This window comes from Lycorma delicatula, chromosome 6 (assembly GCF_047948215.1).
Source record: "Lycorma delicatula isolate Av1 chromosome 6, ASM4794821v1, whole genome shotgun sequence".
Classification (NCBI taxonomy): domain Eukaryota; kingdom Metazoa; phylum Arthropoda; class Insecta; order Hemiptera; family Fulgoridae; genus Lycorma; species Lycorma delicatula.
The window spans coordinates 117,944,023-117,960,112 of NC_134460.1; the positions used below are offsets into that span (position 1 = coordinate 117,944,023).

Sequence of the window (16,090 nt, forward strand, 5' to 3'; positions counted from 1 at the left end):
ACTGTTTGAAGGGAGTACTTTCAGTATTCAAACTTGAACGAAAAGCAGTTTTATTTTTTCAAATCGAAAAAATGAGTTCTTCTACAGCATTTGAGTGAGGTAGAAAACTAGGACAGCCTCTATTATTTTCTCAAAATTTTTAAAACGCTTTATAATCAACAGGTGATCCTTTAATATTAGCTTTATTTAAAATATCCTACACAGTGTCCATTCTGATAACTTCATCATTACTCACTTCTTTCCAAATCTTCTCGCCCATGTCTTTATCTTCAATTAACTGATATGAGATGAAGGCATCTTCGAAAAAGGCATCCACAGCTAACAATTGAAAGGATAAGCCTAACTTGTTAACCATACTTCAATGCAGTTAAACGAAGCTGACGTTTATTCTTTCTTTGATGTTGACAAATTTGGAACATTTAGTAATGTTGATAGGCATCATTTTCTATACATATTCAATCAACTTGCAAAACATGCTTCACCAGGTTGTAAAATCATGATTCTTCTCTTGGGCTACATTTTTGTCATGTAAGAGCTCCTTAATTTTTGTTTAGTTGTAAACCCTTTGAACAAGCTCTCATCAGGCAGCTGATTTTATAAAGAACTCATACAATCTCCATTTTCCAAGAACTCTTTCACTTCATTTATTTCAACAGATTTACTTGTCAGCTTTTATAAAAGTGCATAATTTGATCACAAAGAAGATATATACAAGGTTAATTTACAAAATTATAGGCCAGTTTTTTATTAACCATATTTCTAAAGTATATGAAAAATAACATTCTTCATGTACTGTATTTACCTTTATATATCTCATGTGTTGATATTTTACACAATTAATATGGATTTTAATCACTTATATTTATTATTTTATATTTAATTGTGTAAATATGCTTTGATCAAGGTTTTACGACAGTTTCCTTTGATCTATCCAGGCAAATGCTGGGTCCGTTGATATTCTTCCTTGGAGTAGCATACCCCCACCCATTTCTGATGAGATCTATATAATGTTTTATTAGGAGACACCAATTACAATAAAAGATTTATTTATTATTAATTCCAAAGTAATTTAAATAACATAATAGGCTAGTTGACTGTTCTTTAAAAACTAGTTTATATTATGCCTCATGATCTTTTTTATTAAAATATAAACATTATAATACATAAACGATCATTTACACAATGTATTTTGCATTTTTGTAAATCAATTAAAATTTTCCTGCCAAAATGCTCCAAACTGTCATGGCCTCTCATATGATGTCATGCCTTACAAAACAGTCAGATTTTAGTTGAAGTGTTTCAGGTGTTTTGAAAATTACTAAATTTAAATGAGTTCTAAGTTCTACAAGTACTGTTGTAGTGTCTCAATGTGAAAGTATTACCATTAAAATCCCAACAAATAGTTTATTTAACTGTATACATGTTTATTTAACAAATTGTATATAATTTCACATGAACTTTATGTTCCGGACTTATTTTAAATTTGACCATACATATTTTGCCATCACACTTAAGCTGCACGTAGCTTACAGCATTGTCTCTATATGATGGTCTTGAGGACCTAAAATCAAATTTAGTCATTATTATAACTATTTAATTATGAGATAAGTTTTTCTTCTGACAAAAACAGTGTGGTTATTTAAATTAATAAAAAAGATTCAAATATTTCATTAATTAACATTTTATTTAGCTGTAACTCCAGGACCAATGAAAATAAGTACCACTTATGATATATCGTTGAAAAGCTCTTGATGAGGCCATATTACTGTAGTTAAGAAAAAGTCCAAAATCCAAAAAATTCTGATTTTGGGCTTTTTTGGAGACTTTTGGTTCAGTCGATTGCATTCAAAAAGGGAGGTGCACAACTAGATGTTACAGCAATCGTAAATTCAAAATTTCAGCATTCTACAGCTAATCATTTTTGAACTATGCAAGATACATACATGTGTACGTATAGACGTCGTGCTGAAACTAGTCAAAATGGATATTTATGTGAAATCTGAAAACCGAAATTTTTGCAATCACAATACTTCCGTCGTGCTGAAACTAGTCAAAATGGATATTTATGTTGAAATCTGAAAACCAAAATTTTTGCAATCACAATACTTCCTTTACTACGTACAAGGAAGTAATAAATAAATAAAATTATAAATACAATCTAACCAAAATTAACCCTCACTCGCTAACCTTGACTAGCGAGTGAGGGTTAAGTTTGGTTAGATTATATTTATAATTTTATTTATTTATTTTTTTATTTCAATATAGCACTTCAGTGGTGCCATATAAGAACTAACTACATGGTTGACAGGCTATTAAGCATTGTGGCAACGCTTATTTTTATAGTTGTGTACTTTCATAGAAGTTTCAATATTTTGGAATTCTACTGAGCAGAAATCACTATTTGATATGTGATAAGCATTCCCAGGATAACCACAGCAATTGTGGGCAAGTTACTGCTGTTGGCTTCTAGGAACCCTGCTTCCATTGCAAAGACTTGTTATCATTGTTCTATTACAGAAAATCATATAATATGTGAAAAGAAGTGTTTTGAAGCCCAAAATCAACAAACCGCACAGACTGCCGTAAACAACAATATGATGTTTTGCAAGACATTACATCATGTGTTCTGATTGTTTTTTTATGCCTCATGATCAACAGGCTTTTTTTTACTTATTTTTTTTTTTTAAATATTAAAAATCTTAAATCAACAAATTAGGTTCATTTTCAATATTTTTAGATTAAGATCAATTGTAGAAAAAATTCTATCAGGTTTTCCCTTAAGACATTTGTTTTGAAACAGAATGTTAGAATTTTTATTGTGTTTACTGTACAGATCATAACCATTAAACACGTGATATGTTCTCTGTGTAGGTTTATCAGTTTTTAATTTTAAATAGCAACCAAAGGATACTTAAACGTTTTTATTATTTTTTTTTATTGTTATTATACATTGTTTCAGGAAGGACTTTTGGAAGAAGGAGATGACTTTGGTGATTTTAGGTTGAAAGTTTCTGAATTAATAAAGGATGTAGTGTTCATAGTTGGCTCATCAAATTGTTTTCGTCAGATGTTTATTAACTTGCAGTCGATAGGTGTGACTTGGGATGCATCTGAAGCTGCATTGTTTATAATGCAGGCAGTTGCAAAAAATATTCTACCGTAAGTTAGCCTATAACTTATTTTAGTTCTGTGGCTTTTGTTGTTAAAAGCTGTTAAAATTGACAAAAATAAATTTGTCAATTTCCAATCATTTACGATTCATTATTATGATTATTTAATCATTTTTGATTGATTACAGTGTAATTTTTCCTATGTAATTAAGTTTATTTATACCTTCTTTTGTTAAAATAATATCTTGCCTCATGTATGTGGTTTTACAGAGATAGATAAATAAATAGTGTGAGAATAAGTAATGGGCAAAATTACTGGGGAAACATGGTGAAAAAATGCATTTTATCGATAACAATTCATGAGGAAATGATTTTGGAGGGGCAGTTGTCAATAAATAGAACAATCTTTCTGTTTTTCAAATGATCAGATTTGAATAACCATTTTTCAAAGATTTCACTAGGTAACCCATGCTTTTCTATTGGCTTTGTACTAAGTAAACAAAGATGTAACATTAGCAAAACAAAGTGGATGTTTCGATTTACCAATTAAGAGAGATTTCAACTTTTCTGCTCCTGACATGTTCCACCTAAAAGAACTGTGAAGCGGTGTTTACTTCGTTTCTTACCATGGCATTTATTACCTTTAAAAGTTAAGTTTTGTCAGGTAAACAATTGTAAAACAAAAAATATTTTTGTAAAACAGTTCATTTTTGTCAGTGTTAAAAATGTCTGATTTGTTGTACGTGCTCATAATTTTGTTTAGCGTACTGTTTATCCATTATTACAAACTTCTTCACTTACACTGGCACTTTCACCACAAACGTTTTTAAAAATATTCCATGCTGATGTAAACTTATTAAGCCAACCCACACTAGCTTTAAAATCTGTACAATTAAACTGTCTCGCAAAGTACGCAGCTTTTTCACGTAAATTTGGTCCACTGATAGATAAATTTTAATCATGTCTTTCTTTAAACCTCTCTAAAACAGAATAAGAACAATCTTGTTTACTGTAGCAAACTGTATCAAAAGTATTTGATATCCTATATAAATGACAAATAATTATTGTTCTCCTGTGCGCTTAAGTAATTTGACTATTTTTGTATTTTCCATGACATAAATTTGCCACTTCAATTAATATATCAACAGAATAATTGGAAATCATGTGGTTAGCTAATTGAGCTACCACCATCTCTGGGATGTCTCACAAAACTGGGAAATTTCTCTTGTGTTATTTGTGGAATATAATTAGAACATTGTGGTGGCACTTTATGCTCATAACCAAGCTGAATACAGTACCTAAGATGTGTAGTTTATAAAGGTCAGTGCTAGTCCTGTGGGGTATTACATTTTAATTCAACAAATTTTCAAAGATTTTATTGCATCACTATTTTTGATTTTGATGATGTTTGGTATATAACTATCCACCTTTTAGTGCCAAAAAATATTTTTTTATATTTAAAAAAAAAATTTCTTAAGTAATAGACTATTTTCTAGCTTGTCAACAGGTAAAAATAGCCATTTTCGTCACTTTTTCCATGAGCTGTAGCATTCTTATTTTACATAATGCAAAAACAAAAAAGGCTTTTAGGAAAGAGTAAAGATGGAACTTCATCATAGTTTACTCATAATTAATTTTGTTACCTAACCAATACTTGTAACATTTACTGAAGTTACATTTACAAATTGTTTTTTTTTTCCATATTTTTGGCCCAAAATAAATAATGAAGTAACAGGCCTGTTTTTTACCTTTTAACTCTTGGGTACTAGAAGTACTTATAAGAAAAAATTGGACTATTATAGTGTCCTTTGAAAAGAATGGCCGCCAAATTGTACAATTTTGAAAAGTCTCATTTTTGGAGCCCAAAATCCACATGTGAGACAGTGGCAAAAATCTAAAATGTTTACATTAAATGTTTAAGTACTCATATATTTTAAAACTATATAAAATTTATTTTGTTTTTCAAAGGGGTTGACGGGTAATGAAGCCATCAAAACCGCTAAAAACCAACCATGAACAATTTATCCAAAAAATTCTCTGCATGTATTTTTTTAGATAATAATGTAGGCCTACTATACAAAATATTTTGATATGTCTATAATGAGAGCGTAATACTAATTAATATTATTAATATTAATATTATTATTAATTAATTATAATTAATATTAATATTATTAATATTGTTAATATTAATTATTAATAATAATTAATATTATTATTAATATTATTAATTAATATTATTATTAATATTATTAATTAATATTATTATTAATATTATTAATTAATAATATTAAGTAATATTATTAATTTAATTATTATTAAATTAATAATATAATTTCGTGTTTACACTTAAGTAAACACGAAAGTGAATAGACATGCATAGATGTGAATGTTTGCATAATCCTAAATGTAAACTTTGTAGAAGGCTCAGTTATTGTTTTGATTTCAATGTGATATGATGTATTGTTGCTAGTGTTAATACTGTTATTAGGCAATGTACACTTGTGTATAAAGTAATTTTATTAGCAGTGAACTTCTTTTTTCATTTTATTTTAGCTGTAGAGAAACAGGGATAAGACAAGTGAGGTACAGTTGGTAGTTTTATCATTTATACTAACTGCATTTTATATAAATGGAATATGGGGTGTTCAACTGGAATTCACAGTGAAACAGTATGTCACAAATTGACTTGCAGTAGATCTTCAGTATTGCACAATACAATATAATATTTTAGAGTTTACTAAATAACATTGATATTTTTAAGATATCAGTGTGGATCTACTGAAACAAAAAATATCTGTACTTTTCATAAAACTGAATATTTAGATAAATATTTTCATATTAATGGAAAAAGTTGTTCCGACCCACTTAGTTGTCACACTAAACCAGTTAAAAAATCTCTTCGAGAAATATCTTTTGACACTTTCAACAAGCAATCCAAATTTAAAATTAATTCCAGGTAGAGCATTGTGTACAAAATGCTTAAATAAAATACGAAAACCATAAGATGATACAGAAAGTGAGAACTGGATTGTCAAGATATATTTGAGCTTCAATGTGTTATAGTCAAGTCGGTGAGTAAAGCTTGTTCAGCACTTGGCATTTCCCTTGTTAAGGTTCAAAAATTATCGAGCAACGCAAAGGAACCAATTTAAAAAAAATAAAGTTACGAAAATAGCCGAGTCAGATACCAGTAAATTAAATGATTCCTTGATTTAAATATTTCTACAGAAGAAACCAGTTTAGTACCACAAATTTATGCTGATTTAGGTAGGGAATGTGAACAATTAGGAATGAAAACAGTTAAATCAACCCAGGAAAAAATTACTATTTTAAGTTTACCAAGCAGCTGGAGAATTCAAAAAATTAAAAATGAGTTTAGTGTTAGTCAGTATTTAGCCCGTTAATCCAAATAATCGGTTAAAGCAAGTGGAATTTTTCTACAAATGGCAAAAAGAAACCCAGTCATGTAATTGATGAAAATGTTACTAAATGTGTCCAAGATTTTTACCAGAATGATGAGTACAGCCGAATGATGCCAGGCAAGAAGGATTGTGTCTCTGTAAGACAAACCAGATAGGAAGAAAATTAATATTCAAAAAGCTTATTTTATATAACTTAAAAGAATTGTAGCCTTCAAAGAAAAATGTAATTTAAAAATTGATTTTTCAAAATTTGCTGGTTTAAGACCTAAATTTTGTGTTCTGGCTGGTGGGTCAGGTACTCACTCTGTTTGTGTGTGTCTCCCACCAAAATGTAAAACTCATGTTATCTGCTCTGAAAATGAGATTTGATTATAAAATTCACCTTTCAAACATGGTATGTGATATAGAAAATGAAACATATATGCTGTCACAGTGTGAAAAATATCCAGGCATTAATGAAGTGCTCAGATTAATGCAAGAGAGCTGGGATGAATTTGATTCCGAAATTATCTTCAAACAGTGGGTTTCTGTTGACCATTGTGAACTAACTACTCAAATTCTTCCACTCGAGTGCCTAGATAAACTTACTGAAAATTTAAATAATCGAAAAAGGCATCATTTTGTTGCAAAGAAACAATCAAAATACATGTAAATGAAGAGGAATATTGAATACACTACTTCCATCTGCAGGGTCCTAGTACTTCATTCAAGAAATCATTAAGGGATAATCAAACATGGGTTCAACTGGAAAATATTTTAAAGATTCTCACACCTTCAGAGCTTTTTCTATCAACTGCTGGAAGAGGTCACAACATTACACTAAAGATGAATGAGTACTTATCAATTCTACTTAATAAAAAAATGGCCAGGGCACTAAGTTATATTACTTAAGTTTGTTGTCAAAAAGTGCAAGATTTATTCATAACTTCCATTAGCAGGAGTAAAATAAGGTAAAAGTGAATTTAACAACTTGTTGAATTTTTTATCATTTTTTAATTATTTATAATTTTATAATTGACTATTTATTAATTATCAATTTATTCATTCTAATGAATTTAGCTGTAATTTTTGTAATCAGAAAAAAATACATAACATCAGTATTGTTGGATACGTTATTTACAATTGGAAGGAACAGTGCTTTTAGCAATTTTCTTGGTTTCATTACTCATCAACTGCTTTGAGTAACAAAATAAATTTTTATGGTTTTAAAATACATAAAAAGTACTTACTTCTGTAAACATTTCAGATTTTTGGCACTGTCCCATATATGGTTTTTGGGTCCCAAAAAATGAGACTTCAAATTCTTACAATTTCGTGACCATTTTTTTTTTAATGAATGACGCTTGATAACATTCCAATTGTTTTTTTAAAGGTACTATTAGTACATTTTTTAAAAGGTAAAAAACAGGCCTGTTAGCCTGAGCCCTTCATTATTTATTTTGGGCCCAAAATTTGAAAAAAAACAATAATTTGTAAACATAACTTCAGTAAACATTACAAAATTTGGTTATGTAACAAAATGAATTTTGAGTACAATAGATGAAGTTCCATCTTTACTCTTTCAAAAAAGCCCTTTTTGACCCTCTACACAATGTAAATAAGATTGCTACAGCTCATGGGAAAAGTGACTGAATTGGTTGTTTTTACCTGTTGGCGAGTTAGAAAATAGTCTGTTACTCAAGAAAAACTTTTTTTTAAATATAAAAAATTATTTTTTGGGTACTACAGACAAGGATGGTTAGTTATCATTTACCAAATTATCATAAAAATCAAAAATAGTTATGTACTGATCATTTGTTGGATTAAAATGGAATACCCCCCTGTGCTTTCTATTTTATATCAATAGTATTATTGTATCAGACCGCTCAAAATAACTCATTTAAAGGGGGAAAAAGTTGTTATGTGGACTTTTATAAGTAGAAATTGTAAAGGGGCTTATAATAAACGTAAAAAAATAAATGCGTGAGCGTGGTGGTGGAGGGTTGAAAAGGGATGAAAAATGGTATTGTTGCGATTTCCGGTGAAACATGACATTAAAAAAAGGTACCCAATACAAAAGTTTTAGATCATGCAAAAATCTACAACTTTTGTAGAGATCACTTTTCCTCAAAATTTCAGAGAAAAATGTGAAAAGTCGTTTTTCTCTTTTTTTATTTTTAATTTTCGCAAAAATAATTTAATTTTGACAAAACTTGGTGAAAGTATTCCTTTCGCTGTCTTAATAACCACAATCTTTCTTAGATAAAAAAATTAAGAAGTTTCTGAAATAATTTTTTCCGGTCCGAAACACTTTTTTTTTATAAATTCTATTTAGAAAAATTATTGTACGAGTTCTGCTGATGCTCATTTTTTTTGTTTTTGACATACTTTTTGGTAAAACAAAAAAAATCTATAATCACAATTCAAAATCATGCTTAAAGATGCAAAAAAAAAATGACTTGCAACAATGAATTTTTCAGTAATTGTTGATAATTTGATTAAATTAAAAAAAAAATCAAAAACTGATTACACCATCCAGTTGTACAGAAAAAAATACAAAAAAACTGTGTTTCATTGTTTGACCTGAAACTTTATTTTTGTACAGTGTTGGTATAAACATTCAATTTAAATAATGAAGCTTCAGATAAATAAAAATATTTTTTTTAATTTGTTTGTCAGAATCGATTAGTGTACTTATTTTTTTTTTTAATTTTTAATTTAATTTAAAATTCAGATTTTTTCTTTCAGATTTATTATATTTTTCAAAATTTTTATATTGGATATTTAGAATTAAATATAGACCAAATTTGGTATTTTTGGCAACTTTTTAACTTGATCTTCATCGTATGATCCTTCATTAGACTGGGTTTCTTCCTGATCTTCAAATGTTTCTTCGATATCACTAAATCCCTCGGGTAATTGATTTTCCAGGTTCAAGCAAAGACTTTGCTGCTCGATTTCATGTGAAATGTCTTTGGAGTCACTAAAATCTGAAATTTGTCAACGTTCAAACAATTGTCCATACTCTATGACATTTTGTACATAAATCTGTACATCACAGTCCATGTTTCCGGCACCTGCATCTATTACCGACAACACTGGTTTTGCAACTGCAAGAGATTGTTTATAATAAATCTTCAGGCATGACTGAGACTTCTGTAAAGCGAGGCATGAGTATTTTGAAATTATTCACAATTACTTCTTTCTAACCCAACTTAGTTGCAGTTATTTTGTTTCCAAGCCATGTTTGAAGCTGAAAGTATGCTCTGTAGGTATGGTGTGTAACTGCTCTAGCAGTTTGTGGTAATTTTTCTGATTTAAAAGTAGACCTTGCAGTTAATTGCTGAAATCTCAAATCATCCAGAGATAATTTATCATTTGTGCATTTGTAAATAGATGAAATTAATTTACAACCATTTTGAACAATGACTTAACTCTACATTAGTCTGATAAAAAGGCTTTACATCTGTCAACTCGGTAGTTTTAATCAGTGAATTCAATGCTGTTTTTTTCCCTTTGCCTGCAAAAGCAGATGTGTCACAGCCAGTAAAACAATGTAAAAAACCAACAACAGAACAATAATCTTCATACTTAAAACTATTTGACAAATACATTGAGTTGCTTACATTGGCTGCATCGGCTTGAGAAAGTAAATTGCTGCATTAGTAGAATTTAATTGATTTAATAGAACCAAAAGATCTTGGCCAACAACGACAAGTTTTTTTTATATTCAGCGAATCAAGTTGCTGCATTTGTAACCTTTTTTCCCGGCAGTTTCTATTGCTACATTAATAATTAATAAATCTGCATCTTCTGCTTGTTTTAATTGTGTCCTTCAAATATAAATGCTTTTGACAACTCTTTTATTAATTCATTCTTATTTTTATCATTTGAAAAAATTTCTCTTGTAAAAATGTTATTTTTGTGTGCAATCCAATATTAAAAAAAGGGACACTTCAAGAATTTCTTTACCTTAAACGTTCAGCTGTTTTTGTTGAAGATGCAGTTGTCCGGATAACCATCAAACACTATACAGCTATTGTCTGCATAATTTGCATACAAGAAAAATATTTTCTGGTGATCAGTTCAATGATATATTTTTTTTGGCAAACAACTTTGTGTAACAGAAATTCATCATCAATAACATGTACTACATTTTTGATATTTGGTAAAGCTTTATTTTATCTAAAAAAAATTTGTGGTTATTTAAGACACAGAAAGGTATACTTTCACAAAATTTTGTCAAAATTAAATTATTTTTGTGAAATGAAAAATAAAAAAATAAAAAAAGACTGCACTTTTCTTGGAAATTTTGAGGTTATGTTAAAAAAAAGTGACCTCAACAAAAGTTGTAGATTTTTGCATGATCTGCAAAAGTATTGGATACGTTTTTTTACGTTTTTTACCACCCCTTTTCAACCCCCCAAATCAACCCTCCACCATCTTTGCTCACGCATTTATTTTTTTATGTTTATTATAAGCCTCTGTACCATTTCCACTTAACAAAAGTACAGGTAATAATTTTTTTTTCTCTAAGTGTAATTTGGTTGGATGGACTGTATCTTAACCATGAATATTATTTTAAGGCTAAGCATAAAATTAAATTTCATATTATCATTAATTTTCTATGTATTCATTTTTTCATGAAAAACGTTTTTATGTATGTAAGATCAGTTTGATGCTAGTAACTACTGTGTGTTCAGAAAGTAACAGTTATACTCCTGTCATGCACTAGTACATGTAACATCAACTTACCTTATAGAAGTTATTGGAAATGTTCCCATAAACATTCAGGCATTTCTGCACGCATTTCTACTTGTTCTTGAAAACTTACTAGCTGTTCATGTGGAAAATATTCTGGGTGAAATCATAAACAGGAGTTTGAAGTATCTGGAAGCTGTATGGGTTCCCTTTATAAAATTATCTTTTTATAACCCTAGAAATAAAATCATGGGCTTAAGTCTAGAGAACAACATCTGGACTTAACTGCAAGTCCTTAGAAATGCTTTGATCTCTGAAAACCTCTTACTAAAATTTCTTGACTGTGGTCACGCACCGTCTTGTTGAATCCAGACATTATTAATCTTCTGATAACCACCACAATGATGTGTTATTGTATTATTCTATTTATATAAATGCTAACATTTATTATTTATTTATGTCCAACATTTGTTAATGTTTATGTATTAATTTTGCATTTTTAGAGAAGAGAGTGAAGTGGTGCCAAAAGTTGTTGAAGCCATATTAAATTTACCTACTGGTACACATATAGCTGTTCGTTATACTTCTATATTATTATTGGGCGAATTGTGTGAATGGATAGAAAAACATCCGCAATCACTCGGTAATTTGATAAAGTTTATATATGTATATATTTTTTACTTATATAATGATTTTTAATGGTCATATTATTTGGTGACTACCCTGTTTATGCCTTAACTGGTTTAATTTTCTTTTATATATGTAATGATTCAGTCACAATAGTGTGAAGGTGTGCTTTCGTGACATAGAATGTTGATGTTTGATCAGTTATCTTAGTTTGATATGAAGTTAAATATTCTTCTTTTTTTTTAAATTTAAGTATGAGTTGCTATTCAGAAAACTTCAAAGGGTGTATTTTATATAGTTAATTTTTTCATTGATTTTAGTAACTGTTTAAGATGTGTATTTGAATTTGCTAAAAACTGTATTCATTTTTTTTTTTTAAGTTAAATGTTATATAAATATTTTTTAAACACTTGGTAATATATTTCTTAATAAAGATTGTATAATTAAATACTGGAATTTTTTTGTTATTCTGTTAAAAGCACCACACAAGATGAAAAAAGTAATGCTGAATTCTTTCTGATTATAGTGTTACCTCCAGAGTATCATAGTGTATTTATCCTTAAAACAGTGTAGTTTTTTCTTATAAATGACATTTTGAAATCCTCTGGAGATAACATAATCACAGGTTCAGTGTTATTTATCATGAATTATTGAATTTTGTTATTACTCTAGATCAGAATTATCTCTGTTTTACATATCCCCCTTATTTTTGAATATTTTGTCCTGTACTAATCCATTATTTCCAAGAATATCCATTTTTAATAAACAATTGGGGGGTGTTACCAACTATACCTGCATCTTATGTTTGAAAATTAAGGTATTACTTAAAAATCATGTAACATTTAAAATAAAGAAAAACTATTAGAAATAAGTTATTGATTTAATTTTGTCTACAAGGGGTGGCTGAATATAATGCACAGTCACCCATAACTTGTAAATGAAAAAAGAATTCAAATGAAACAAATACGACATAAATGTATGTTTTATTTGCTCCAAAAAGTTAATTTATTGTTCCACATACTCCTCATTTGCTTATATACATTGTTTTCTAAAATGAACCAGTTTTCTCACCTTCATTGTCTTTCAGTTCCTCATCTGCGGTGAAATGAATATCTTTAATATCACTTTTTAATTGCAGAAAGAAATGAAAATTGCAGGCCAAATCTGGTGAGTATGGAGGTTATGAAATAGGTACAGATTTCAACTTTACAAGAACTGTGATTGCACATGTATGTGGCCGAGCATTATTGTGTTAGAGAATTAGCTCTGGGATTGCTGAAATATGACACACACTCACTTTTTTAAGGTGTTTCAGTCTGTTTTTTAGAAGCACCAAAAGGAGGTACTAGCATTTCCTTTTGGTGCTTCTCATTAATCATAAAAACTGATGACTTCTGTGAGCTTCATTTTCATTATTCACTGTGTCAGCTTCTGATCCATCAAATTTTATTGCCCACTTACTCACGTACTTTGATCAATACTTTCATCACCGCAAATGGCTTTTAGATGATAAATATTGCTTTCTTTCACTTTTTCTGCTATTATTCAGTGTCCATTATATTTCAGCTGGCCCTCATAGTTTCATCAACATGTTTCATAACATTAAATATTGCACTTTTTCTGTAAATAACCTCTATTCAAATTTTTATTTTACTTTTTAAAAGATATTGTTCTTTAGAATTTTAAGTTTTTTGATAATTATTTATCAAAATAATTGATTTATGATATTATTCTTGTGTGTAATATTTAAATTGAACTTCCTATGAAAGAATAAATTAATAGATTGATATTAATATGAAAATTGAAGTTGCATATTCGTAATGGTTTGTTAACTCACTGGAAATGGTGGATGATCCTAACAAAAAGTATTGTATATTTTATGAATACATTAATACAAGGTAGGGAAAAAATTTTTTCTTATTATAATGCAAAAGTAAAAACATAGTTTTTTTTATTTTTCAAATGAAGTTTGTCAAGCCAAATATGTAGTATTTTGATTGACCATCTTATGCCATTTTTGAGGTATAATCATAATACTGTTAGAAGTCCTGTTATCTGAACAAAAAACTGTGTTAAGTAATTTTTACAGGCCTCTTTTGAAGCCAGTTTATTCAATTACAAGAGTTCTGTAGAGCCTGAAGCAATGGTAGTCTGACTCATTTTTAAATCATGTAGCACCCAAACATGGGTTTTTTCTTTCCAGCCTTCTTCAAACAGTTTAAAGTTGTGTAGCTAATGTTTAATTTGTTACTGATTCAACTGCTAGTGTACCAGTCACTAGCAGTATTTTCTAATTTCATAAACTTTTTCAGTCATTGCCCAATCAGAGTGAGGTGCAGTTGATGCCAAGATTTCCAGTTTGAAAGCGCTTGAACTAGCTTTGTTGTGCCAACTGATGCATTATGTCCATAAACATCACACATTTTTTTAGCAGCGCGAGTGGCATTCTTTCCTTTCTGTAATAAAATTTTGAAATGTACCAAATTTTTTTCATTATTTTCACTCATTTTCAAGAAGCAATAACTTTTTAAATAAACTATTACAGTCATAACCTTTCTAAAAATACTCATTGATCTGATGTCACCTTTCAAAAGCATGCAAGAGTTACCGGATTTGATTAATATTATCAGAGTAATGTGTTCCTAAAGCCTTGTACCAGGAGAATGCAAAGAAATTTTTCCCCAACCCTAATATTAGTTAGCTTATATAAAAGTTTAACATTAGTTAAGTTTTGGTTCAGGAATTCATGCACAGCTACATACTCATATAATGTTTTTAAATAACAATTTAAGTGAAAGAGAGGTTTCCTAATTTATTAGAAATCACATGTTTTTACACATTATTTTTTTATTATGTTTTAAAAATGGTAGAAACATGTGATTTTTTTAAAGTTCTTTTTATATTACAATGTACTTTATTATTATTATTATTCATGGTTTTTGTTTTTAGAGCCAGTGCTGAATTGCCTCCTCTATTGTTTACAACAACCTCAGTTGGCCAGTGTTGCTGCTAACTCACTCCAAAGTATATGCAGCTCATGTAGAAATCACATGGCTGTTCATTTTAATGGTCTGGTACAAATTATACAGTCACTGGACACATTTTCAATATCAAATGAATCTGCTATAGGATTGCTCAAAGGTATATTTAATATAATATTTTTAATTTCTATATTCTTTTTGGGTTTCATTATCATTTATTTGTCCATTTTGATAGAATTTTTCATTCCCTTCTTACCTGTTAATTTTTTTCAACTTATTTATTTTGTTGCATCCTACATCTGCCTAGAACTTTTGTCTTCATTTAAAGTTTTAACTCTCTTTAAACTACTTTTATAGTTAAAGTTTTATAACTACGCCTTTTACCAAAATAATTGATTGTAGGTAACTTAATATATTATTTGACTCCTATTAATACACATTCATTGCTGATGTGATAACAGTTACTATATTACAATAGTATATGTGGTTTTTTTTTTAAAGTATAGGGGAGAGGGTTGAGATAAGCAATTATAATATTAGAAGTTTATTATATTTTATGACTATTTTTTTGCATTTTTAGTTTACACTTTATGCTTGATGATATTTATTCTCTATGTTCTAATATCAATTTTACGTAACATTCTTTGTTTATCTAATAATTAACATATTAAACTGTTTTGGTACAAAACCACATTTTTCTTATTTTATGTCATGGATGTAAGGAAATATTTTAAAATTGGTTTATTGAGTATACCAGTATTGCATAATGATGATTAAGATTTGAATCTTATGAGTTGTACAGATTTACAAAACTGTACATTGCAGTATTTCTTCAAACTCATTTTATTTGTAGAAAATTATATTTACTAACCTAGGCATCTATATTTTCTCAAAACGTTTTTTTTAATCTACTTTATCACTCCTCCCATGTATAAATTAAAAATAATTGTGATAGACAGCATTCTTGTGAGCCTCCTTCCTTTGTTTGGTATGACATCTTCGAATGCCCAACTGTAACAGGTAATTTCTTTAGTTAACCATTACTATTTAATTATTTCCCAAGCTGTATGTTTTATCTATTTTAATATATAGTCTTATAAATACAGTGGTATTGTGTTTTTTTTTTTTTTTGAATAATTATTTGTTTCAGGTGTTTCTATTATTCTTGGTCGCATGCCTCATGAACAAATCCATCAAGCGATGAAAGAGATTTGTTGGTTTCAAATCAAGCCCCTGTGTCTTTTAATTGAGGTTTGTTATTTTGGCA

At 28.9% G+C, this 16,090-nt stretch overlaps 1 protein-coding gene across 2 annotated transcripts in view; it reads left to right on the top strand.

The window, feature by feature from the left end:
* The window catches only part of Tnpo-SR (transportin 3), a 64,655-nt gene that overhangs the window by 23,222 nt on the left and 25,343 nt on the right, over positions 1-16,090 (top strand). For both annotated transcript variants that reach the window (XM_075368410.1, XM_075368411.1), the window contains 4 exons: positions 2,960-3,159; positions 11,719-11,858; positions 14,792-14,983; positions 15,974-16,074. In XM_075368410.1, the coding sequence (XP_075224525.1) occupies positions 2,960-3,159; positions 11,719-11,858; positions 14,792-14,983; positions 15,974-16,074 (633 nt within the window). The remainder of the gene's footprint in view (positions 1-2,959; positions 3,160-11,718; positions 11,859-14,791; positions 14,984-15,973; positions 16,075-16,090) is intronic.